The sequence below is a fragment of the Dama dama genome, chromosome 1, assembly GCF_033118175.1.
Source record: "Dama dama isolate Ldn47 chromosome 1, ASM3311817v1, whole genome shotgun sequence".
NCBI lineage: Eukaryota > Metazoa > Chordata > Mammalia > Artiodactyla > Cervidae > Dama > Dama dama.
This window is the reverse complement of record NC_083681.1, coordinates 8,288,472-8,315,568: the sequence shown is the minus strand read 5'-3', so window position 1 is coordinate 8,315,568 and position 27,097 is coordinate 8,288,472. Positions and strand designations below refer to the sequence as shown.

The window sequence follows — 27,097 nt, the reverse complement described above, 5'->3', positions numbered from 1 at the left end:
AAGCCCAGAAATTGTTACAATTTCTACAAAGAAAGTGTTCTATGGAAACACTCACCATTTAATTCTACAGCCGCATCTATTTGGCCATTGACTCCTGAAAATTCTTCTTCAGTACTCTTTGGATAGTCTTTTTCCATTTTCCTTTTTCGCTCATCATAACTGTAAGAAATATTATTTCATAAATAATGTAAACATGAAGTATTCATTGATTGTAGAGGGCACCACGCTAGTCAGGTGTATTTAGCCAGGGTTGACTTATGATTTACTTTAGATCTTGCTCTCTCTGTTTCTCTGTTTTTCTGTGTCTGTCTCTGTTTCCCTCTCTCTCTGTTTCTTTTTCTCTCTCTCACACACACACTTTCTGCTATTACTTTCCCATTTTGCAGAGATTCCGTGGCCACTAGTTTGGGGGTCATTTTCTCTAAACATTTTCTTTAGCAAATTGCCAGTTATATTGTTTAGACTTAGTTACATTGTTTAGAATTTTAAGATGATATTTCTATAATTAAAAATTACTGCTTTTCAATGGAAAATCTACACTTATTTTTAGTGCTTTTTTTACCGTTGTAATTTCTTTCTCTCTTACTCTCCATGTATGAATTTCCTGGCTCACCAAATAGTTGAAAGCCCTTCATGGAGGCTTTCATTAATGAGCTTTGTGCTCTGTGGAGAAGGGATTGAACAAATGATGCACGATGAATGAATGCATGAAGAAACAAATGTGTGAATGATCAATTGATAAAGACAAGAAGTGAGAAAGTCTGGAATAACAGATATTCTGCTTTTAAAACATTCTAGTTGTTTCCTAGAAAGATTACACAACTAATCAAAAAGTAGATTAGGTTTCTTTTTTTGAATTCACAACTATCATGCAATGATAACTCTAAAGACTGGTTAATACATCTCTTTAGTATCTCTCTAAATTATCCCTTGTAAAGAGACGGTGACTCATATGAACCAGTATGACTTGGATGAGCTCAGCATGTAGGCAGAGCAGGCTCTCTTCCCTTCAAGAAAACTTCATTTAAAGTGTGAGAAAGTCCCTTCGTCATCAGCATGGAGCTCCCAGAGGGGACATTCCCTAGGTGGACGCCCTACTCATTTCCCACCAGAAGGTCAAACAGTTTCTCCTGGTGCCTGGGCCACTGGGAGTTTCCTGCGGCAGCAGATCACAACTGCCTTCTCCTGAAATGTGCCCTCATATGGCTATGACTACACAGGCAGGGGACAGAGCTCTCATGATACTGAGTGGATCAAACCCCGGGAAGGAAGTATTCAGGTCGAAACTGACTTGTGGTTGAGATGCTTCACTGAGTGTTAAGGAGAGAAGTGGAAGTTAACTCCTAGAAGTCCAAACTCCCTCTCCAGGAGAGTCCTTAGAACCTTCCAGCAGGCTGAGGGGAAACCCAAGCAATGTGAGTTACACAAATAAAAATGGAAACCATTGCCATGGTTTGTCATCAGAAGTGCCAGTAAGGAGTGGGGACAGGGCATGTCTATGCTATCAGGAGGAGTGTTGCAAGGTGTCAGGACTGTAGTGAGGCAAAGAGAGGAGGGAAAGGACAGCTGGGCATATTGCCTCTCCCACGGCTTGGATTTCTCTTGTTCGCTTTGTTCCAGTGTTTGAAATCTAGAGTCCCTTGTTCAAAGTGGAAGTACGATTGTGTACATATTAACCAGTGCTTACTAGGTTCTCTTCTCTCACTTCCCTGAAACAGTTGTATTGAGGAAATGGGTGCTATGACTGGAGGGAATGAGGAGGGTAATTCTAATGCTTAAAATATTTGGGGCGAGGGATGAAGCAGGAAGAACAAAGTGACCGAAAGGTGTTTGGCATGTCTGTAGACATACAGAGAGATGTGGTGGGGGATACCAGGGAACGTGACATTTTGAATTCTTTGATTAATGTTGATCCCTAAGCTCAGGGAAAAATAGCAAAATGCATTTCATATCCTCCTCCTCTTCTGTCTGCCCCGAATAAAGGATGAGGGGCTGAGCTATTATAATTAGAGCTATGCCTTACCCTGTGTTCATTAAACATTTATGAGTGATTTTAAGAACTTCATCACCATTTACATCATTTTACAGCAAAATGTGTTCTCAGTTCCAAACAAGTGACTGGCCAAAGAATATCTGTAGGGAAACCTATTACAAATTGGGATCTGCTCATACTGAGAAATCTGGAAAGTATGAAAAGAGAAAGTGAAGATCTTTTCTTGAGAATAGAAAAACCATTTAAATAATATGGAATAAGTTTTCAAGAAAATGATGACTATTAATCCAACAGAAAGAAAAATCCAATAGATTTGAAAAAGTGATCTTTCTTTCTTTCTTTTTTTTTAATGTGTGGGCTTAGTTTGCTAAGGGCAGTGGTGACATCTAAAATCTTATATATCTATCTGTTCAGAGGATAATGGAGCTAATAATATTATATGTAAATACAATTTCAGCAGAAATTTTGGACAAGCAATATCCAGCTGAGAATTTTAATTTTCAGTTACATTTATAAAAACATAGGCAAAAATTCTGGCAAACCTGTGAAATCATTTTTCTTTTCTTCACCCTTTCTACCACTTAGGTGTTTAATAGTTCCTCCGCCTTTCTGAAACCTGCGTCTCTGCCCTGTTGTCTCTTACCCTATAACTGCTTTTCAAAGAGTATCTTTTTAAAGAGCATCAATAAAATCTATGCCAAAGTGTCACTCTGACACATAAATCATGTGGTCCTGGGATGTTGGAGTGGGTAACCATTTCCTTCGCCAGGATCTTCCTGACTCAAGGATCAAACCCTGAAATGCAGGTTGATTCTTTACCATCCAGGGCCAGCACCACTAAGGAAGCCTGCATTTTAAGATTAGCTGATAATATATATATTTCTTTTGGACCTCTTACATAGACACTGTGTAGATGGCCTTACACAGTTAACATAGAGTTAACCTACTTCTCATTTTACCAAATAAAAACATTACCATTAACCATCAAAATAATAATTATCACCTATTTTCATCATCATTTCATTAAAAAAAGAAACTTTAATACTAAAAAAGGCAGAAAGAACATAACCTCAGAAGAAAAGATGTTTCTTGCCAATAATACTGACCCAGATCACATCCTCCTATGTCTTTATTGTGCTATTTTTATTTTTCTGTGGACTAATGAAAACTTTGTGATGATCTATCACTTGGTTTTTGGACAGGTGTTTGAGGATTTCACTTCCCTGGTAGCTCAGTTGGTAAGGAACCCATCTGCAATGCAGGAGACCCCAGTTGAATTCCTGGGCTGGGAAGATTCCCTGGAGAAGGGATAGGCTACCCACTCCAGTATTCTTGGGCTTCCCTTGTGGCTCAGCTGGTAAAGAATCTGCCTGCAATGCAGGAGACCTGGGTCTGGTCCCTGGGTTGAGAAGATCCCTTGGAGAAGGGAAAGGCTACCCACTCCAGTATTCTGGCCTAGAGAATTGCATGGACTGTATAGTCCATGGGGTTGCAAAGAGTCGGACACGACTGAGTGACTTTCACTTTCGCTTTGAGGGTTTCTGTTATGGAGCAGAGAGCACAGTCAAATGGCACAATCAGGGTTTGAGTTCTGACTCTGTTATGTGCTGGCTCTGTGATCAGGGGAAAATGCTCTGAGCCCTGGTTTCTTTATCTGGAAAATAGTAGTCATGAGGATGAGAGAAATAACACATATATACACTCACACACACACAGGCACACATGCACACAGAAACGTGCCTGGCACATGTAGAAATCAAGGGCTGGCCCAAGCTATTTGCTGTTTATTTTGGCCCCAAGAGGGCTTCCCTTGTGGCTCAGACAGTAAAGAATCTGCCTGCAATGTGGGAGACCTGGGTTCGATCCCTGGGTTGGGAAGATTCCCCTGGTGGAAGGAATGGCTACCCACTCCAGTATTCTGGCCTGGAGAATTCCATGGACTGATAATCCATGGAGTCACAAAGAGTTGGACATGACTGAGTGACTTTCACTTCACTTGGTCCCAAGAGCCATTAACTGGCTGGCTAGTATAAAGTTGAGTGAATGTTACCAAAAAACATTTTGTCTGGGATTTGTCCCAGATCTGATTTTGTCTGGGATCCTGAATCATCAAAGAGTTTAATGTTTACCTAATTTTTTAAACATACTTCATTGGGATAACATTTTGCAGTAGTAGGCAAAGTTGAGAAAAAAAGAAAGGAGGACTAGAAAATGTTGGAGGTAGTCCAGAGACCTCAGCAAAAATGAGGTTAGAAGGTCTACTGTTAATAGTATACTGAGGATTTTGCTGAGAGTTAAAGAAAATAAAATTATATGACAGGATGAGAATTATGGGCATGGTTATTTTAATTGAGAGTAAATAAACAGATGGTGAAGAGAATGAAAAGTGACTACACATGGTATATGGAAAAGACTTCTGGATCTGGACTCAGAGGGCATAAAATATAGCCTTGGATGGACTACTTTTAACTGTGTGGCCTTGACTTAATCACTTGATCTCTTAGATGCAATGTTTTTAACTGTGAAATGAAGATAACAGTACCTACTTCTCAAGATGGTTGAGGAGGCAGATGGGAAATGAGAGGAAAAAAAGAAAATAGTTTGATTTCTAACACATAATAAACCATCAATATTTGAATACTAAGAAAGTATTTATTGTAAATATACTATATACTGTGTGTGTGCTAAGTCACTTCAGTTGTGTCCAACTCTGTGCGACCCTATAGATTGTAGCCTGCAAGCCTCTTCTGTCCATGGGATTCTCCAGGCAAGAGTGCTGGAGTGGGTTGCCATTTCCTCCTCCAGGGAATCTTCCCAATCCAGGGATTGATTCCACGTCTTTTACATCTACCTGCTTTGGCAGGAGGCTTCTTTACCACCAGTGCCACCTGTATACCAGATACCTGGTAAAAGCATGCACACATTTTCTCACCACTAAGGTCTTGTTTGTGAAACCCAAATACCAACTAAAAATGATTGACCAGTAACTATCTTTATTTCCTCTGAGGGTATTTGTTTCATCATTTAACATCGATCAATGGGTATAGAAATAAAACAAATCATTACTGACAGTTAAGCTTTACTAGCAATACTGTGTAACTGAAATATGGTAGGGCTGTAGATATCTGATATGCCTTCTCATATATATTACCTTATTCTGCACATTTGAAATCTAAGGATTTAGGGAGTATTTTGGTAAAGTACCTGCGAATTGTTTAATTTTTTGCTGAGAACTTAGATTTGGTAGAAATTTCTAGTGTTTTCATTGTGATGATTTCTAACTCGTGTGAATGGCAAAATTTAACAGCATTCTGTCTTCTTTGAACTGCTGAATCGAGAGTTCAGTCTGCTAAACAATGCTTAAAGAAAATGTGAGAAAGGATGGCAGAGAGAGGAATTTACTGTTAAGTATGTAAGATACTGTCTTCTCAGGGGGTGCTAGTGATAAAGAATCCACCTAGCAATGCAGGAGACATAGGAGACTTGGGTTCCATCCCTGGGTCGGGAAGATCCCCTGGAGGAGGGTATGGCAACCCACTCCAGTATTCTTGCCTGAAGAATTTCACAGACAGAGGAGCCTGGTGGGCTACAGTCCATAGGGTTGCAAAGAGTTGGACACGACTGAGTAACTTAGCATGCACACATGTATTTATGGTACATGTTTCAGGAAGTTTCTTCAAGGAGACCTTTCTAGTGAAATCTAGTGGAACTTCTAGTGGAATCCCCTTTGAAGTTAATAATACACTTCTAGCCAGTAATCACATGGTTCTCATGGAGGAAGGGATCTTTGTGATCTAAACTAGAGAGGGTAGGGGGGAGAACAGTCAGGAATGAAGAGAAGGGAGAAGAGTATGAACTTGCTATGCACCATCCTAGATGAGGTGAGGAAAGTGGCTATGAGAAAATTCTGGAACAAAGAATTAGTAATAATGTTGAAAAGTACTGATGATCTCAATTACTGCCTGACTGTATGATGAAATGCAAATTTATATCCAGCCTGAATTCTCTAAATTCAAGACCTGTATGTCCAACTCCCTTCCAGACATTTCCATTCTTTGATCTTACCAGCATGCCAAACTACATAAATACAAACTGGAATTTCTGTTTATTCTTTTAATTTTGCTTTACTTCTTAATTTTATCCTTTCCCTATTGAAAGGCCTTAGCTTCCTTGTAAAAAAGTGACTGATCATAGATATATGGACTGTCATTTTTATTACATTTATCTATATGTCTATTTTCATTATTAGTATCACATTGTCTTGATTACTGTTGCTTTCTAGTAAGGTTTGAGATTAGGAAGTCTGAATTATCCAGCTTTGTTCCTCTTTTTCAAAATATTTTGGCTATTCTGGGCTTTTTGATTTTCCAAATAGATTTTAAGATCAGCTTCTCAATTTCCAAGGAGAAACCAGTGGTATCCTGGTAGGGACTGTGTTGAATCTATAGATCTATTTGGGGAACACTGACATTAGGGCTCTGAGCCGTGAACATAAGATATCTTTCCATTTAGATCTTGTTTAGCTTCTTCCAACAGTGTTTTATAGTTTTCAGATTATAAGTTTCCCACTTCTTCTGTTAAAATTTATTTCTAAGTATATTTTTCTTCTTGATGCTATGAAATTGCTTTCTTAATTTCATTTTTGCATTGTTCATTGAAGTATATAGAAATACATTAGATTTTTCCATATTGCATGTATACTCTACAAATTTGTGGACTTATTCATTTAGTTCTAACAGCTTTTTTTTTTTGTTTGAGGTTCCTTAGGTTTTTATATGTAAAAGATTATATGACATACAAATACAGATAGTTTTACTTTCTTTCCCATCTTCTGTATCATTCATTTTTTATTATCATTCATTCTTCCTTAATTGCCCTGACTAAAGCCTCCAGTAAAATGGCGAATAGAAGTGGTGAGAATGAAAGTTTTTGTCTTGTTCCTGATTTTACAGGGAAAGCATCCAATCTTTCACCACTGAAGATGATATCAGCTGTGGGTATTCATAGATGCTTTCTATCTGAGTGAAAAAGTTTCCCTCTATTCCTTGTTTGGTGAATTTTCTTTTATCATGCAACAGTGTTTGATTTTGTCAAATGCTTTTTCTACATCTATTGAGGTGATTTTATGGTTTTTAATTTTTAAATCTATTGATATAGTATATTATATTAATTGATATAATTAATCAATATAGATGTTATTATAAGATGAACAGATGTTAAACCAACCTTGCCTTCTTGGAGAAAAATTCCCAGCTGGTCATGGTGTGTAATTCTTTTTTATATGTTTCTGGATTTGGTTTGGTAGTATTTTTGGAGGATTTTTGTATCCATATTCATAAGAGATATTGATCTGAAGTTTTATTCTCTTATGATGCCTTCATTTGGTTTTCATATAAGGGCAATGCTGGCCTCATACAAATAAGTTGGGAAGTATTCCTTCCTCATCTACTTTCTGGAGGAGTTTGTTAAAAATTGGCAATAATTCTTCTTGAAATGTTTTGATAGAATTCACCAGGAAACATGTAGGTGTGGGTTTTTCTTTGTGGATAATTTTTATAATATGAATTGAATCTCTTCATTTGTTATAGGTCTATTCAGAATGTCTATTTCTTCATGACTCACTTTTTTTTATCACTTTGTATTTTTCTAGGAATTTGTCTATTTCATCTAAACTTTCTAATTTATTGACACACAATTGTTCATTCTTTTATAGTCCATTTTATTTCTGTATGGTTGTGTTCATTCTTTCATTTCTGATTTTAGTAATTTTGGTTTTCTCTTTTGTACTAGGTCAATTTAGTGAGAAGTTTATAAATTTTTTTGACCTTTTCAAAGAAACACATTTAGCTTTGCTGATTTTCTCAAAGTGTTAATTCTTTACTTCATTTTCACTGTTATCTTTATTATTTGCTCCTTCTTGCTTGTTAGAATTAATTTGCTCTTTTTTCCAGTGTCTTAAGTGGAAAGTTAAGTTATTGATTTGAATTCTTTCTTTTTTTTTAATATGAATATTTACAGTTAGAAGTTTCTCTTTGAGCACCGCTTTAACTGCATCAACATAGGTTGTGCTTTAATTTTCATTCATCTTAAAGTATTTTCTAATTTCTCTTGTGATTTCTTCTTTAGCCCATTGGTTGTTGAAGAGTGTGATATATAATTTCCATTTATTTGTAAATTTTCCAGTTTTCTTTCAGGTATTTGTTTCTAGCTTAATTCCATTGTAATCAGAAGAGGTATTTTGTATAATTTCAATGATTTTAAATTTATTGAGGCTTCTCTTTTGGCCTAACTTCTTATCTATCCTGGACAATGTTCCACATACACTTAAGTAGAATCTGTAGTCTTCTTTTACTGAGTGAAGTGTTCCATAGATATCTATTAGGTGTAGGTGGCTTATAGTGCTGTTCAAATCTTCCTTTCCTAATTGATCTTGTTTTCCAGTTGTTCTGTCCATTATTGAACATGAAGAACTGAGGTATCCAAATATGATTATTTCACAGGTTGTTTTCTCTCTTCATTTTTGTCAGTTTCTTTGCTTCATGCATTTTGGGGCCTTATTGTTAGGTTGTCTTATATTTTTAGTAGAATAATCTGCCTTTCATTATAAATTGTCCCTGTCTATTCCTAGTATACTTTTTATCTTAAAAGTATTGTTTTAATACTTCGTGTTGCCTGATATCATAACTGCCCTGGCTTTCTTATGGCCATGGTTTCCATGATCTATATATATATATATATTTTTTTTTTCCCCATCCTTTTAACTTTCAGTCTATTTGTATCTTTGAGTACACAGTGGCATCTTGCTTTTTAAATCAGTATGACAGCCTTTGTAATTTGATTAAATTGCTTAATCTATTCACATTTAATATTACTGATATAATGGGATTTATATCACTTCTGTTTTCTACGTATCCCACACATTTTTTAGTTCCTTTTCCCTCCTTATGCTTTCTTTTGCATTAGTTACAAATTTCCAAAGAACCATTTAAATTTCTTTTGTGATTTTTTTCACTTCACTTAATAGAGTTATTTTCTTAGTAGTTGCTACAGAGCATAACATACATATTTTAACTTACCATACTCTGCTTTCTTCAGAAAGAAACAAATCTTTCTATATGCTATAGGCCCAACAATACAATTGTATATATATATGATTTTATACAGCTAATTTAACAATTAGAGGAAATATACATTTATACTATCTTTTATAATTTCATAATTGCACTTACTGGTGTTCTTTTTTTTACTGTGGATTCAAATTTTCAAATTACTGCCTGGGTTTACTTGCTTGAAGAATTTTCTTTAGTACTTCTTGTTAGGAAGATGATAGTGGTAAATCCTCTGTTTTTGTTTATTTGGGAATGTCTTCATTTTACCTTCATCTTTGAAAGATAGCTTTGCAGAATATAGGATTCTTGGTTGAGCATTCTTTCCTTAGGCACTCTGAAGATGTTTCCCACTACCTTCTGGCTTAACTGGTTTGACTGATTTTCAGTCTTGTCTCCCTATAACATAACCGCACTGCTTCCAGAGTGATATAACAAAAACCTTAATGAGTTACTTCCCTGTTTAAGACCTTTACAGATATCCCTATTTTCTCTAAATTAGCACTGATCTCCAGGAAAGGCACAGGCCCTTCCTGATCTCCATCCTTGGGCCACATCTCTCATCCCAGCCCACGTTCTAATCATACTGAACTACTTGAGGTTTTCCTCCTAAACATAGGCTTTTTCATGCATCAGTGCCTTTGCATAACTGCTCTCTCTGCCTGGAAAACACCCTGCCCATCCTGTCTGGGAAACTCCTACTCAACTCTCAGAATGAAGCTCAGTCATTGCTTCCTCTAAAAACTCTTTCTGGACAATTTTGCTAGAATTGGCCATTTCCTTCTTGTTCTGCCCCACTGATCCCTGCACAGTCTTCCATGAGGCCACTTGCGGCATCTGGGTTGCTTTTAATTAGTTATCTATACATTTACTTTCAACTGTACAACTTGCTGAGGGCATTAATAACACCCAATAAGAATTGAGTCCTTACTATACGACAGGAATTTCACACTTTTCTCATTGATTTCCACAACTCAATGAAGTAGATGCTATTTCTGCATCCAGAAATGATCCAACAGAAAGATGATCCAACATGCCAGAGTTGAGATGAACATTCTCTTAATCCTGTCTACACTCTGAAACAGCAAACTTTGTGCCTTGTCATGAGTGTCAAGGTCTTAGTACACAGCTTGACATGTAATCATGACCAATACGGGCATGAATGCAGTAGTTTGGTAATATTTAAAAAAAAAGATTAAAAAATAAGATTTTGAAATCTATCCATCTTTCTTATTTTTGTTACTATTATTTATTTATTTATTTTGATCAACTATAAAATCTTTAAATAAACAGATCCAGTTTCAGCATTCTTGAGGTATCCAGGAAGGAAAGAATCTGGAAGACTGTATCCTATTTTGGGCTTCCCTGATAGCTCAGGTGCTAAAGAATCCACCTGAGATGCAGGAGATCTCGGTTGGATTCCTGGGTCAGGAAGATCCTTCACAGAAGGGATAGGCTACCCACTCCAATGGGCTTCTCTTGTGGCTCAGCTGGTAAAGAATCCACCTGCCATGTGGGAGACCTGGGTTGGGAAGATCCTCTGGAGAAGGGAAAGGCTACCCACTCCAGTATTCTGGCCTGGAGAATTCCATGGACTATATAGTCCATGGGGTCGCAAAGAGTCAGACACGACTGAGTGTCAATCATGCTTCTAGTCTATCTGTATAGACAGAATGATTTAGGAGTGGAAAAGAGCTTGTACCTATACATTTGTAAGTCATTTTACACAAATTTTAGACAACACTGACAGAAGCAGAAGATATTAAGAAGAGGTGGCAAGAATACACAGAGAACTGTAGAAAAAAGATCTTCACAACCCAAATAATCATGATGATGTGATTGATCACTCGAACTTACCTAGAGCCAGACATGCTGGAATGTGAAGTCAAGTGGGCCTTAGAAAGCATCACTACGAACAAAGCTAGTGGATGTGATGGGATTCCAGTTGAGCTATTTCAAATCCTAAAAGATGATGCTGTGAAAGTGCTGCACTCAATATGCCAGCAAATTTGGAAAGCTCAGCAGTGGCCACAGGACTGGAAAAGGTCAGTTTTCATTCCAATCCCAAAGAAAGGCAATCCCAAAGAATGCTCAAACTACCACACAATTGCACTCATCTCACATGCTAGTAAAGTAATGCTCACAATTCTCCAAGTCAGGCTTCAGCAATACATGAACGATGAACTTCCAGATGTTCAAGTGGTTTTAGAAAAGGCAGAGGAACCAGAGATAAAATTGCCAACATCCGCTGGATCATCAAAAAAACAAGAGAGTTCCAGAAAAACATCTATTTCTGCTTTATTGACTATGCCAAAGCCTTTGACTTTGTGGATCACAATAAACTGGAAAATTCTTCAAGAGATGGGAATATCAGACTGGTTCCAAATAGGAAAAGGAGTATGCCAACGCTGTATATTGTCACCCTGCTTATTTAACTTCTATGCAGAGTACATCATGAGAAATGCTGGGCTGGAGGAAGCACAAGCTAGAATCAAGGTTGCCAGGAGAAATATCAATAACCTCAGATATGCAGATGACACCACCCTTCTGGCAGAAAGTGAAGAAGAACTAAAGAGCCTCTTGATGAAAGTGAAAGAGGAGAGTGAAGAAGTTGGCTTAAAGCTCAACATTCAGAAAACTAAGATCATTGCATCCGGTCCCATCACTTCATGGGAAATAGACGGGGAAACAGTGGAAATAGTGCAGTGGATGACTTTATTTTTTGGGGCTCCAAAATCACTGCAGATGGTGATTTCAACCATGAAATTTAAAAACGCTTACTCTTGGGAAGGGAAGTTATGACCAACCTAGATAGCATATTATAAAGCAGAGACATTACTTTGTCAACAAAGGTCCATCTAGTCAAGGTTATGGTTTTTCCAGTGGTCATGTATGGATGTGAGAACTGGACTATAAAGAAAGCTGAGTTCCAAAGAATTGATGCTTTTGAACTGTGGTGTTGGAGAAGACTCTTGAGCATCCCTTGGATAGCAAGGAGATCCAACCAGTCCATCCTAAAGGAGATCAGTCCTTGGTGTTCATTGGAAGGACTGGTGTTGAAGCTGAAACTCCAATACTTTGGCCACCTGATGCGAAGAGTTGACTCATTGGAAAAGACCCTGATGCTGGGAGGGATTGAGGGCAGGAGGAGAAGGGGACGACAGAGGATGAGATGGTTGGATGGCATCACTGACTAAATGGACATGGGTTTGGGTGGACTCCAGCAGTTGGTGATGGACAGGGAGGCCTGGTGTGGGTCACAAAGAACTGGACATGACCGACTGAACTGAACTGACCATCTCAAAGCATGGTGGAGTTGATGGCACCCCTCTGCTCCCAGAGTCCTCAGAAGCTTCTTGGTGTAATCACCGCTCTGGTGTTAGTAAGTAAGGGAAAATACTTACAGGGAGAAATTATCTAGAGGTGGCAGAAGTAACATAAAGAAAGAAACTGGATGGATCGTTGAGGCTGTCTAGAATAGGAAAGGAAGGAATAAAAGCAGACAGATGAATGGGGAAGTAGCCCTTGTTAGTAAAGCTTACCTGATGTGTCATTTGGTGGGGCAGTATGTGCTGGCATCAGCCTGGCAGAGCCCCATTTGGGTTTCACTTTGTAGTTCTGTGTCTGCTCCTCTGTAAGTTACTGTTACACTGACATGTGGTTTCCTACTCTTAGGTGGTGGTGGTGATTTAGTCACTAAGTCGTGTCCCACTCTTGCACCCTCAAGAATTATAGCCCACAAGGCTCCTCTGCCCATGGGATTCTCCAGGCAAGAATGCTGGAATGGGTTGCCATTTCTGCAACTGGAAGGAGATCTTCTCCAGGAGATCTTCCTAACCCAGGGACTGAACCCCAGTCTTCTACACTGCAGGCAGTCTCCTGCATTGCAGGTATTCTCATGCATTTCAGGCAGATTCTTTACCCTGAGCCACCAGTGAAGTCCCCTGAATCAACTTGACCCAAGCCAGCACTCAGTCCTCAGTGGAGGAAGCTATTCAGTAGTTTTTTAATGGCACTTCATTTCACTAAAACGGGCCCCCAGCCCTAGGGGTTCATGGAGAATTTCCCTGACAACAATCATATCTAGAGACTTCTCTTCCATTGGCACATTATTTGTACCACAGACTGAACTAGCATGAGGACCAAAGAAGAACCTGAGGGATGACTAAGGAGAGTAAATCCTAATGCACTGCCCAGGGGTATCAATATAGTAAAATTATTGGTGTGTAACTTGAGCTTTCGGTATTTTTGGGTGTGTCCAAGTGCTTTACCTATAGAACTTCATTGCCTCCTTCCTCTTTCTTTTCAGCCCAACTTCTTCCTATTTAGCATAGGATGTAATGACTGAGGCACCACTGGCCACCTGGAATCCTGTGGCAATCATGAGTGGAAGCTACCTGTTAATACTAGAGCAAAATGTCAGAAGGAACTTGGGACCCTAATGGCCATGGACCTGTCTTACCAGCTCTAAACCTATAAAACTTCAGACATTCTACATATATGAGAGAAAAACCCCTTGTGGTATTTAAATCACAACTATTACTGTCTCTCTTTCTAGCAGCTGAACATAATTTCTATCTGATACAGGGCTTTATAGACTATAAGATATCATACACATGAGGCCCTATTGAGCAAAATGTGTCAAACACAGGGGGGCAGTTATTAATAAAAATGATACATTAGCTTTTCCTGAACTTCTGAGCTGTAGGTCAAGGTTATTTGTCATATTTCTTATTGTGCAAACCAGTGTGTGTATTGGAGAGTGTAAAATAGAAGACTCCCATTGCTGAAAGTACTGTATCTGCCTTGCCAGAAGCAGAGATTTCAGTGCAATGTCAAGGTACTTCAGTGTTTAAAAAGAAAATTCTCTTTGATGAACTCTTTGACTGGATTGCTATATATAGGAATATTTAGGTTTAAGCAATCACTTGTTAATTATCACAATATTTTAAGCAATTATTTGTTAATTACCATATAAGTTCAAACAGGAGATGGCAAGAGTGACATTCTAGGAATCAGTGAACTAAAATGGACTAGAATAGGTGAATTTAATTCAGGTGACCATTGTATCTATTGTGGGCAAGAATCCCTTAGAAGAAATGGAATAGCTCTCATAGTCAACAAAACAGTCTGAAATGTGGTACTTGGGTGCAATCTCAAAAACGACAGAATGATCTCTGTGTGTTTTCAAGACAAACCATTCAATATCACAACAATCCAGGTCTATGCCCCAACCACTAATATTGAAGAAACTGAAGTTGAATGGTTCTGTGAAGACATAAAAGACCTTCTAGAACTGAAAAAGAGATGTCCTTTTCATCATGGGGGACTGGAATGCGAAAGTAGCAAGTCAAGAGATACCTGGAATAACAGGCAAGTTTGACCTTGCAGTCCAAAATGAAGCACGGCAAAGGATAACAGAGTTTTGCCAAGAGAACACACTGGTTATGGCAAACACCCTTTTCAAACAACACGAGACAACTCTACACAAGGACATCACCAGATGGTCAATACCAAAATCATATTGATTATATTCTTTGCAGCTGAAGATGGAGAAGCTCTATACAGTCAGCAAAAACAAGACTGGGAACTGACTGTAGCTCAGATCTTGAACTCCTTATTGCCAAATTCAGACTTAAATTGAAGAAAGTAGGGAAAACCACTAGACCATTCAGGTATGACCTAAATCAAATCACTTACAATTATACAGTGGAAGTGACAAATAGATTCAAGGGATTAGATCTAATAGACAAAATGCTTGAAGGATGACGGATGGAGGTTCGTGACACTGTAGAGGAGGCAGTGATCAAGACCATCCCCAAGAAAAAGAAATGCAAAAAGGCAAAATGGTTGTCTGAGAAGGGCTTACAAATAGCTGAGAAAAGAAGAGAAGCTGAAGGAAAAGGAGACAAGGAAAGATATATCCATCTGAATGGAGTTCCAAAGAATAGCAAGGAGAGATAAGAAAGCCTTCCTGAGTGATCAGTGCAAAGAAATAGAGGAATACAATAGAATGAGAAAGACTAGAGATCTATTCAAGAAGATTAGAGATACTGAGGGAATATTTCATGCAAAGATGGTCACAAAAAAAGGACAGAAACCATATGGACCTAACAGAAGATATTATGAGGTGGCAAGAATACACAGAAGAACTATACAAAAAATATCTTAATGACCCAGATAACCATGATGGTGTGATCACTCACATAGTGCCAGACATCCTGGAGTGTCAAGTCAAGTGGGCCTTAGGAAGCATCACTACAAACAAAGCTAGTGGAGGTGATGGAATTCCAGCTGAGCTATTTCACATCCTAAAAGATGATACTGTTAAAGTGCTGCACTCAATATGCCAGCAAATTTGGAAAACTCAGCAGTGGCTACAGGACTGGAAAAGGTCCGTTTTCATCCCAATCCCAAAAAAAGGCAACACCAAAAAATATTCAAACTACCGCACAATTGCACTCATCTCACAGGCTAGCAAAATAATACTCAACATTTTCCAAGCCAGGCTTCGACAGTACATAAACCAACAATTTCCAGATGTTCAAGCTGGATTTAGAAAAGGCAGAGGAGCCAGAGATCAAATTGCCAACATCTGTAGGATCATTGAAAAAGCAAGAGACTTTCAGAAAAACATCAACCTCTGCTTCATTGACCATGCTAAAGCCTTTGATGGGTGGGTCACAATAATGTGTGGAAAATTCTTTAAGACATGGAAATACCAGACCATCTGACCTGTCTCCTGAGAAACCTGTATGCAGGTCAAGAAGCAACAGTTAGAACTGGACATGGAAAAACAGACTGGTTCCAAATTGGGAACCCTGCTTATTTAACGTATATGCAGAGTACATCATGTGAAATGCAGGGCTGGATGAACACAAGCTGGAATCAAGATTGCTGGGAGAAATATCAATAATCTCAGATATGCAGATGACACCACCCTTATGGCAGAAAGTGAAGAAGAACTAAAGAGCTTTTGAGGAAAGTGAAAGAGGAGAGTGAAAAAGCTGACTTAAAACTCAACATTCAAAAAACAAAGATCATTGCATCTGGTCCCATCACGTCATGGCAAATAGATGGGGAAACAATGGAAACAGTGACAGACTTTATTTTCTTGGGCTCCAAAATCACTGCAGATGGTGACTGCAGCCATGAAATTAAAAGACATTTGCTCCTTGGAAGAAAAGCTATGACCAACCTAGACTCCATATTGAAAAGCAGAGACACTACTTTGCCAACAAAGGTCCATCTAGTCAGGGCTGTTGTTTTTCCGATAGTCATGTGTGGATGTGAGAGTTGGGCTATAAAGAAAGCTGAGTGCTGAAGAATTGATGCTTTTGAACTGTGGTGTTGGAGAACAGTGGACTCTTGAGGGTCCCTTGGACTACAAGGATTCCAACCAGTCCATCCTAAAGGAAATCAGTCCTGAATATTCATGGGAAGGACTGATGCTGAAGGTGAAGCGCCAATACTTTGGCCACCTGATGCAAAGAGCTGACTCATTTGAAAAGACCCTGATACTGGGAAATATTGAAGGCAGAAGGAGAAGGGGACAACAGAGGATGAGATGGCTGGATGGCATCACCCACTCAACGGACATGAGTTTGAGTAGTTCTGGGAGTTGGTGATGGACCAGGAAGCATGGTGTGCTGCAGTCCATGGGGTGGCAAAGTGTTGGACATGACTGAGCAACTGGCCAACAACAACCATATAAGTTCCTTTTATTACTAAAGAGTTACTCTTTTTGAGCACCTGCAATATGTTAGGCAGTATATTAGGTAGCTGCATCCATTATTTCACTAAATACTCTCAGTAACCCAGGGAGGTTAATATCAAAATTGGCCACTGTGGTTTCTTTTCCTTTCTGGCAAAATGAGCTCTTTAATATTTGAATTAATGTCCTAGGCCAACCTTCAATGAATTTGTTTTATCTAGATTGCCAAAGACTTTTCCTTAATAGAATCTCATAGAGGTTCAGTTGGAAAGTTTCAGTATTATTTCCACAGGGGTTATTAGCCATCATTAATATCAGAGATCCTCTCCCTCCCATTCCTTAATTTACAGAGAATTAAAAACCTTTCACCAAGCTCCTCATGTTAGCTGTTCAGCCTCAGTCCTGCTTGGTTGCAGGTATGTGTTTGACTTTGGGTTCTGGTGGGTAGTGGTATTAGTCCAAAGACTAGAACCAAAGTCCTAGGCAATGAATGGATAATAGAAACCATGAGAGTGGATAATCCCCCCAGGGAGAATCAAGCTGTGAACAGACTTTGACAAGTTAAATGGATAATCACAACTCACACTCTGACATGCCAGCTCATACACTCCATCTCTGGACACCATTCTCTGAAAACCTAAAATGGGAGTTGAGTTTCTTAATATGTATCTCCCTGTAGGTCAGCATGGTGATGACAGCCACCTTATCTTGAAGAAAAACTTTGGAGAACATGGCCAGCAGATACTAGGGACTTAATAAGTGAATAACTATTCCTATTTTATAAAGGAAGTTCTGAAAGAAAATTAGCTGGCTTAGTGGTTAAACACTGGACTGGAAGTGTCAACGCATGACAACACAAGACACTTTGAGCAACGCTTCCAAGGCTCTCAGTGCCTCAGAAGAGTCAGGAGGGTCCACATGTGACATTCATTTTTATGAAATAAGTTTTCCTGAAGTATATCTGTGCTTCTGTTAGATTACGTTTTCAGCTCTAAACTGAAGAAGTAGAGGAAGATGATAGATATGTATTTATAAATTTATTTTATACCACAGATATGGTCATTAAAAATAGGTAATATAAAATAAAATGAAAACCCTTAGACCAAAGCTGAGTTGTTTTCCACTGCCAACAAGGTCCTAACATAGACCTACAGAGTTTAGCATAGTTACCTGTTTAGAATCTGTTTTTGCTTCTCTCTCTCTCTCTCTTTTTTTTTTTTTTTGCTTCTCTCTTAAAGTTCAGAAAGACAAGGAATGCTCAAGTGAGAACTGTGACTAGAGAAGGTGTAGAGGCAGAGCTTGACAAAGTTGTACCTAGTTCTTCAACGTGAGTCAGTTAAGGTAGTGAGATGAATCAGGAGAGACGAAGTGTGACCCTGTGTACAGTGATTGAATCTGCTCATAGTAACCTTTTATAAGACAGGCCTGGAAATTATACATGATCTTTGTTTGGATAAGAAGAATTTTCATGTTCTAGGTTAAAGAACATAGCAATAAGGCCTTTGCCTTTCAGCAAAAATTTCCTTCAAAGAGCCCCACAGTCATCACCACATTCATTTTGTACAAAATCACAGAGCATTCTGGAGTGCAGTGATATTCATGCATCAATAAGATATACTCACGTAAGAAGGAATCAGTTCTTCTTTCAAGGCATTCATGGTAGGTATGTATTGGGAATAGTACTTCCACTCTTTTAGGCCACTGGGCATCCAGCTAATGAGTGCTTTGAAAGATTAGGATGTTTCATGTGTTAGACACCAAACAATGGAATTATTGAATGAATGTTTCACTTATTTGGATGGTTCTGTATCTTGAAGACAGTGTCAACCATCAGTAAATGACACCCTAGTGACTGAGAAGAGCCAATGGGCCTATTGTAAATTTGCCTTGCATTCTTTTCAGCAAAAGGATTTTTCCTTCTCATTGAATACAGCTGGACAATCACAAAGAGAAAAGTCATACCTGTAGTATTCATCTCCCACAAAGAAAAGGGTCTTCTGTGCATCCTTGAGATAGACCGCGGCATCTATTCGCTGCACATGTCTTGGGAACCCAAAGTCATAAATAGTCCGAGGAGGACCTTGCATTTGGAATCCTCTTGTTATCCAATAGTGGGGTCCTAGAACCAGAAATTAAAGTTTACAAAAACTCCGTACTGTTTAGTGATGCCCTTCACTCATTAGGATTTCTATGCAGGATTACAAATGGAGCTAGTTTATGGGATATTTGCCATGGCTAAAACCCAGGAGGAGATACAAGTCTCTATTCAGTTCAGTAAAAGACTTAAAACTTGCCCTGGAGGCAGAAATCCCTAGTTATGCCTTATGAAGGCAATAATACTGATACAACTGTGTCTTAAATGCAACACATTCATTTTTTTCAAGATACTTTTCATCTGTACAATCTCATTTCAGTCTTATATATGTGTGAAAGAGAAGGAAGGGGCAAATGAAACACAAATGCTGATTCTTGCTTAAATTGGCACTAATCTTCTATCCTCAGCCCTTGGCATTAAGAAAATACAATCTAAACTGATAGCTAACATTTGCTGGACAATTTCCATTGGCTAGCTACAGTCACATCTTCAAGGTTGTTATTACTATAACTATTTTGCACAGGAAGAAATGAAGATGCAGAGCAATTGGATAACTTCCCTAAGGCACTCAAATAGTAAAGGGCTGGAGACAGAGTCCAGGCGTCTCTCTGCTCCCAGATGCTTGTACTGTTTTGCTGAGGTTTCCACACTGACTTTTGTGAATTAGAGGCTCTCAGCAGAGAATACCATGTCACTCAGAGCAGAGGTCTGGGGAGGGGGGTGGCAGGGCGGGGCAGGGAGCAGGTTTCTAGCTTCCCGGACACTCGCTTATCACCGAGCCTCACCGGACTGCATCTTTGGCTCTGGGAGAGTTTGATAGTCACCGTCACTGTTGTCAGCATCACAATACAGTAGAGGGATGTTTCATCCCCAGTCTGAGGAGCAGGAATGGCTGGAATTGCTCTGTGGTCACTAACAAACACTGATGGTTCTGGGTGCTCCAGACACACTGTATCCTGTACCCCTCCACTTCTTTCTTGGCGATCTTCAGCGTACCTTTAAAGAAGTAGGCTGTGCCCCTCTCAGCCACTTCATAAGCTGCATCCACATTGGACATAAGTTGGGGGAAGGAGCTGGTGATGGTGCTGGGCCGGATCCCTGACATCAAGTGAACCTGCCGACGCCAGAAAATCCTATTTGGTGACAGAAAAGAAATAAGATCAGGGTTGACTCAGATCTTCAACTGAACTTGGACTGCAATATATGGCAAACCACACTTCAGAGGCAATTTCTAAATGCCTCTTGCCCATGTCTTGTTTTTAAGTAGAATATATATATTTTGGCTTTAGTAATCCGTTTCTTTTTCCTTCTCATTCTTTTAGCATCTCTGTAATTCTTTTTCCTTCATTTATTTAAGGATGTTCAAAGCATGGAAGGAAATAGCAGGGGTTGACATCAATGATGTATACACTTAAGCTGTGCACCTTCCTATTCCAAGTATCATTTGCTATAAATTTCCCATTCCTCTTCTGATTTTTTTTATTGTGTGTGTGTGTTTGTGGTTTTTAAATTTTTTTTAAATTTATTTTTTAATTGAAGGATAACTGCTTTACAGAATTTTGTTGGTTTCTGCCAAACATCAACATGAATCAGATCTTTTGAAAATTAAAATCTCATAAAGGTAGCCATTCAGGTGCATTTTATGAGTATTATATAAATGAGCCAAACTTTTGTGGTTTGGAGATGCTAATTACTTCCAGTAAAAACAGCAAAAACATTAATAATTATAAATTATGTTGCCTATTTACTTATCTATTGAATGTGTTTATACCTTAGGACCTAATGACTAGTTCACACAAATCTGGTACCTATACATTAACTTAAGATTTAGCAGCTTAACCATCCATTTTCCCAATATTATTTATATAAAATTGTGGGAGTATACACGAGGGTACTGGTCTGAAAATTTCAATGTAAATGTGGTCTATTTTGAATTTTTGAGTTTAAAATCATTCTTATAAAATTAAAGAAAATTAAAAATTAAAAAAATTTTTTTTTAAATTAAAATTTAAATTAAAATTTTTAAAGAAAATTAAAATTAAAAAAAAAAACACATAAAATTATTTGTGGACAGAGAACTTAAGGGAAAGTTTTGACTTTTAATTTTCCACGTGGTAAATTTAGGCACTCCTCAAACATTCTGTTGAGCTTCAGTTAATTTAACAAATATTTGTGAGCACCTATCAGCAGACACTGAGTTAGACCTTGGGATGAAACACTGAACAAGATTCAGGCTCTGCCTTCAAGAAGCTATCATCTAGTAGTAGAGGTGGATAACTAGTTAGACACTGTGTGTGCTTAGTCGCTTCAGTCCGGTCTGACTCTTTGAGACCCTCATGGACTGTAGCCGGCCAGGCTCCTCTGTCCATGGGATTCTCCAGGCAAGAACACGAGTGAGTTGCCATGCCCTCCTCCAGGGGATCTTCCCAACCCAGGGATTGCACCCAGGTCTCTTGCATTGTAGGCAGATTCTTTACCATCTGAGCCACCCGGGAAGCCCAATTAGACATTATAATTTATGCAATGCAGAGTTAAGTGCATGATGTTCAGGAGCGTAGAGTGTACCCCATAAGAGGGATGCTGCATATAGGGGTCTGGTGAGGCTATCTGGGTGAGCTGATGATGAAATCCAAAGAACAGCTCTATTGAGAGAGAGGAATATTTTTTTCATGTTCCTAAGCAGCATCATGGTGCAGAAGGGAAAGCACATTGTGTTTTAGAAAACTGAAAGCTGTCTTTGCACCTCTAATGCTGACCATTATCTTCAAGCTTGTTTCATAATCTCTTAAATGTAAACAATAATACCTGGCCTATCCCATGCGATCACTAAGAGGATCAACTGAGATAAAGCATGTGAAAGTGCATCATAAACTGTAAAGTACCACTTGGCTGGATATTGTCCATTTTAAAAATAATTATTTGGGCACCTACCATAGGTGTGGCAGGAGTCTATTGAGGGTATGCTTCCTCTCCCCAAGCCCTATACATCATGGCCTTATCTAGACTGTACATATTTTTGTTGTGTTGTTGTGTTAGTTAAGTTTTATTGGGGGCAAAAAGAAGACTGTAGGCTGGGAGACAGCACCTCAGATGGCTCTGAGAAATTGCTCCAAATATGCAGGGTGAGGGAAGGTCAGTATATATATTTGGTTTTGGTGAAGAGGGAATATATATAATCAAGTACATATTTTTCCAGAAGGTTTCTGCTAGTCTGGTGAAGCTTTCTGCTGTCACAAGGAACAGCTGTCACCACAGGGATTTTAGTGCTTTTCTAGATATGAGGAGGTACAAAAATTAGGCTCATAAAATCAGTTCCTAAAAATATCTTCTGCAAACCCATTCTGCCAGCTTTTCCCTGAGCACAGAGTGCCTCATTTTTGCTCTTCTCCCTGAACATTTTTCGGGGGATGTTGAAAATCGGTAGCTGCCCCAGCTCACGATTTCATTCTTGTAGAGGTAGGTAAAAATTTGTAGTTGACAGGGCCCCCTCATGGTTACAAATTCGACCATACTTTGGGAGGCATTTCATGACCATTTCATCCCATGGAGCAAGGAACTCATTCCTAGGTCTGGCGAAGATTTTGCTGATAGGCCAGTCAGTGTACTGTTACTATCAACAGTAACCAAGGGGCTGGACCAACCTGTCTTACTCAGCCTCTTACAGTCCAGGAAAAATTTCCTCTTGTTTGTATCCTTCCATATCTAGAGTAATTACAATTATCGATTGCATACAGAACTATGTATTTGATCAACTGCTCCAAGTCACCTAGTTATTATTATTTTGTTGGAGATTCAGCCACACATTTGGTAATGCAGGAAACAACAATCTCATAAAATAGGCAAAGTGCAAATAACAGAGCTAGCAGTGTTATTAAAGTTATATGTAAGAATTAGGCCAAAATCTTCTATTAGGTGTGGGAAGCCCCTGGTGGCTCAGCAGTAAAGAATCTGCCTGCAATGCAGGAAACATGGGTTCAGTCCCTGGAGAAGGAAGATCCCCTGGAGAAGGAAATGTCAGCCCACCCAGTATTCTTGCCTGGGAAAGCCTATGGACAGAGGAACCTGGCAGCCTACAGTCCATCAGGTCTCAAGAGTTGGACATAATTTAGTAACTAAACCACCACCACCGTTCCATTAGGTGTAGCCCAGTGTATTCTCAGGTTGTCTGAATTAGTCTACTCTGTACCAATCTTTATCTATCAAGGAAATTATATATTTACACTGTATGTATTAACAGATAGAAAACTTAGACCCAGAAAGACTGGGAGGCTCCAATGTCAGTGAGTGGCTAAGGCCAGACAGAGTCAATTAAATTCCAGCTGCCTTGATTTTCATCATACCCCCTAATTTCTCTACTTGCTCCTTCTCAGCCTTGTGACCTCTGGTTTTCCTCTGTTTATAACTTGACCGCTTACCCAATGAGATCTGGCCTTTTCTGGAGGCCAGAAGAACTGCTTTCCCCACTTCCTTCTCTTCACCATCACAAAGTGAGCACTTGTTTGGGTATCCAGAAGAATCAGGTAATAAATATAGAAAAACAGATTAAGTCAAAAGCTCATAATTTCATCTTTGATAAGGAGGCCAAAAAATGGATTCACTGGGAACCCATGAAGAATCCAAAAAGCATTTTCCAATTAATTCAACACAATATGTAATTCCAAAATGCTGATTCTGCTCAAGTCACTGTGCTAGATTTTCTCTAAGGCACAAAGTGTGCCTTTCAGGCAATTAAAATAATGAGCATGAGGAAAGTGGGAAGGAGGAGAAGCAGACACATTGTCTAATAATCAGGCTTTTTCTGAATTACATCTCTGATGAGGTTAACTTCCAGCTGCTTTCTCTTCTTGGGTACTCTAGAGCTGGGATATATTATCTTTCATTTCTCATTTAAAAATCACATGGGAGTTTTTAAATTCTCATTTAAAAATCAAGTGACTCTAGGCAAATTAAACCAATTCTTTCATTTGAAGTTGCATGTTATTGATGTCCCAGATGACTCAATGTGAGAGGTAGTAAAGTGCAATGGCTAAGAGTTTAGGCAAACCAAAATGTACTTTTAGAACTGTTCACAGGTGGTAGAATCTTATATTACTTACTTGACTTAGGATATTGTGGGTATTGTGAGGATTAAATTGATGTAAAGTATCATTCTAAACCAAGAATAATTTTGTGACATGGAAGACATTTTTTAATGAGTGGTGATAGTTTTGGTTGTCACAGCTAGGAGTGGGTAATGCTTTTGGAGTCTAGTGAAAACCAGGGATATCATTTTATTTACCTATTACAATGCACTGGATAGCCCAGCATGACATAGACTTGTCTGGCTCAAAATATCAGTAGTGCCAAAGTCAAGAAACCTTGGCTTAAACACTGTTATGACATATTAGAATGTATACATGATAAATACTAATAACTAATAAGCACTAATAAAGTATCACAAATTCCAAAAGAATCTTTACTCATTAAAAGTTTTATATTAATGAAGAAAAATTATATCTTGTGGGTAATAAAGTGATAAGACACATATTCAGAAGATTTACAAACTTAGACCTATAGATTACAATAATAAATAAATTAAAATTGACCAAAAAAGGTATAACAATTAACCTCCTAATATACCTGTGAGTAGATTTAAAGTATAAGGCAAAAAAAGAAAATCTATAAAATTGTTATAAAAGAAGAACTGATGGGAATGGAAAGATATTCCATGCAAATGGAAATCAAAAGAAAGCCTGAGTAGTAGTACTCATATAAGACAAAACGTTGTTGCTGCTGTTCAGTCACTAAGTCAAGTCCAACTCTTGCAACGCCCTGGACTGTAACCCTCCAGGTTCCTCTGTCCAGTGGATCTTCCAGGCAACAATACTGAAATGGGTTGCCATTTCCTTCTCCAGGGGATAGTCCTGACCAAGGGATTAAATGCATGTCTCTTCCATTGGCAGGCAGATTCTTTACCTCTTTACTGAGTCACCAAGGAAACCCAAGACAAAATAGACTAGGATAAAGACTATTGGAACCCTCTTGCACTGATGGTCAGAATATAAATTGATAAAGTGACTATGGAGAACAGTATGGAGGCTCCTTAAATAACTAAAAATAGAACTACCATATGATGCAGCAATCCCACTACTGGGCATAAACCCTGAAAAAGCCATGTTTCAAAAAGACACATGCACCTCAATGTTCATTGCGGCACTATTTATAATAGCCATGACATGGAAGCAACCTAAATGTCCACCAACAGAGGAATGGATAAAGAAGATGTGGTACATATAGACAATAGAATATTACTTAATCATAAAAGGGAATGAAATTGGGTCATTTGTAGAGATGTGGATGGACCTAGAGGCTGTTATACAGAGTGAAGTAAGTTAGAAAGAGAAAAACAAATATAGTATATTAATGCATATATGTGGAATCTAGAAAAATGGTATAGATAATCTTATCTGCATAGTGGAAATAGAAACACAGATGTAGAGAACAAATGTATGGGCACTAAGGGAGGAATGAGAGGTGGGATGGGTTGGGAGATGGAGACTGACATATATACACTACTATGTATAAAACAGGTAACTAATGAGAACCTACAGTACAATTCAGTGCTCTGCGGTGACCTAAATGGAGGAAAACCCAAAAAAGAGGGGATATATATATATATATGTATAACTGATTCACCTTTCTGTGTGGTAGAAACTAACACAACATCGTAAAGCAACTATAGTCCCATAAAAATTAATTTAAAAAATGATAAAGTGTTACAGGAGACAAAGAAGACACTACATAATGATCAAGGGATCAATCCAAGAGGAAGATATAGCAATTGTAGATGTGGCACTAGTGGTAAAGAACTCCCCTGCCAATGCAAGAGATGTAAGAGGTGTGGGTTTGATCCCTGGGTTGGGAAAAAGACCCTGGAGGAGAGCATGGCAACCCACTCCAGTATTCTTCCCTGGAGAAGCCATGGAAAGAAGAGCCTAGTGGGTTATAGTACATAGGGTTGCAAAGAGTCAGACATGAATGAAGCAACTTAGGACACATGCACACATGCACCCGACATAAACTTCCCAGGGGGCTCAGAGCAAAGAATCCACCTGCCAAGCAGGAGATGCAGGTTCAACTCCTGGGCCAGGAAGATCCCCTGGAGAGGGAAGTGTCATTCTGCTCCAGTGTTCTTGCCTGGAAAATCCCATGGAGAAAGGAGCCTGGTGGGCTACAGTCCATGGAGTCACAAAAGAGTTGGACATGACTTAGTGACTAAAGAACAACAATAACAACATGGGAGCACCTGTTAACAGACATACAAGGAGACATACAAGGAGATATTGACAGTAACACAATAATAGCAGGGGACTTTAACACCCTACTTATGTAAATGGACAGATCATCCAGGCAGAAATCAATAAGGAAACACAAGGCTTAAATGATGAATTAAACCAGATTAACTTAATTGATATTTATAGAACATTCCATCTGAAAGCATTGGAATATTCATTCTTTTTAAGTGCACATGGAGCATTCTCCAGGATAGATCACATGCTAGGCCACAAAGCAAGCTTCAGTAAACTTCTATAGATTGAATCATATAAAGCAGGTCCCCAACCCCCAGGCTGAGGACAGGTACTGGTCTGTGGCCTGTTAGGAAGTGGACCACACAGCAGGAAGTGAGTGGCAGAAAAGTGAGTGAACCCTCATCTGCCATTCCCCATTGCTTTCCATCATTCACATTACCACCTGAACCATGCCCACCCCCCACCTGCCCTGTCCATGGAAAAACTGTCTTCCACAAAACCAGTCCCTGGGACCAAAAAGGTTGGGGACCACTGATATAAAGCACTTTTTTAAATTCACAGTACTATGAGATTAGAAATCAATTACAAGATTTGTGTAAAAAAGCACAAATACATCAAGGGTAAACAATATGCTACTAAACAACCAATGGATCACTGAAGCAATCAAAGAGGAAATAAAACAAAATACCTAGAGACAAAAGAAAGTGAAACGCAATGATCCAAACCCTGTGGGATGCAGCAAAAGCAATTCTAAGTGGGAAGTTTATAGTGACACAAGCTCACCCCAGGAAACAAGAAAAACCTCAAATAAACAACTTAAACCCATACCTAAAGCAACTAGAGAAAGAAGGACAAGCAAAACTCAAAGTTTGTAGAAGGGAAGAAATCATAAAGATCAGA

At 38.8% G+C, this 27,097-nt stretch overlaps 1 protein-coding gene across 1 annotated transcript in view; it reads right to left on the bottom strand.

Annotated features, from left to right (window-relative positions):
* MMP20 (matrix metallopeptidase 20) overlaps positions 1 to 27,097 on the bottom strand; it is a 58,049-nt gene that overhangs the window by 1,049 nt on the left and 29,903 nt on the right. The window contains exons 7-9 of the mRNA XM_061143348.1: positions 19,905 to 20,041; positions 18,776 to 18,932; positions 56 to 159 (exon numbers count right to left, since the gene is read on the bottom strand). Of these exons, the coding sequence (XP_060999331.1) occupies positions 56 to 159; positions 18,776 to 18,932; positions 19,905 to 20,041 (398 nt within the window). The remainder of the gene's footprint in view (positions 1 to 55; positions 160 to 18,775; positions 18,933 to 19,904; positions 20,042 to 27,097) is intronic.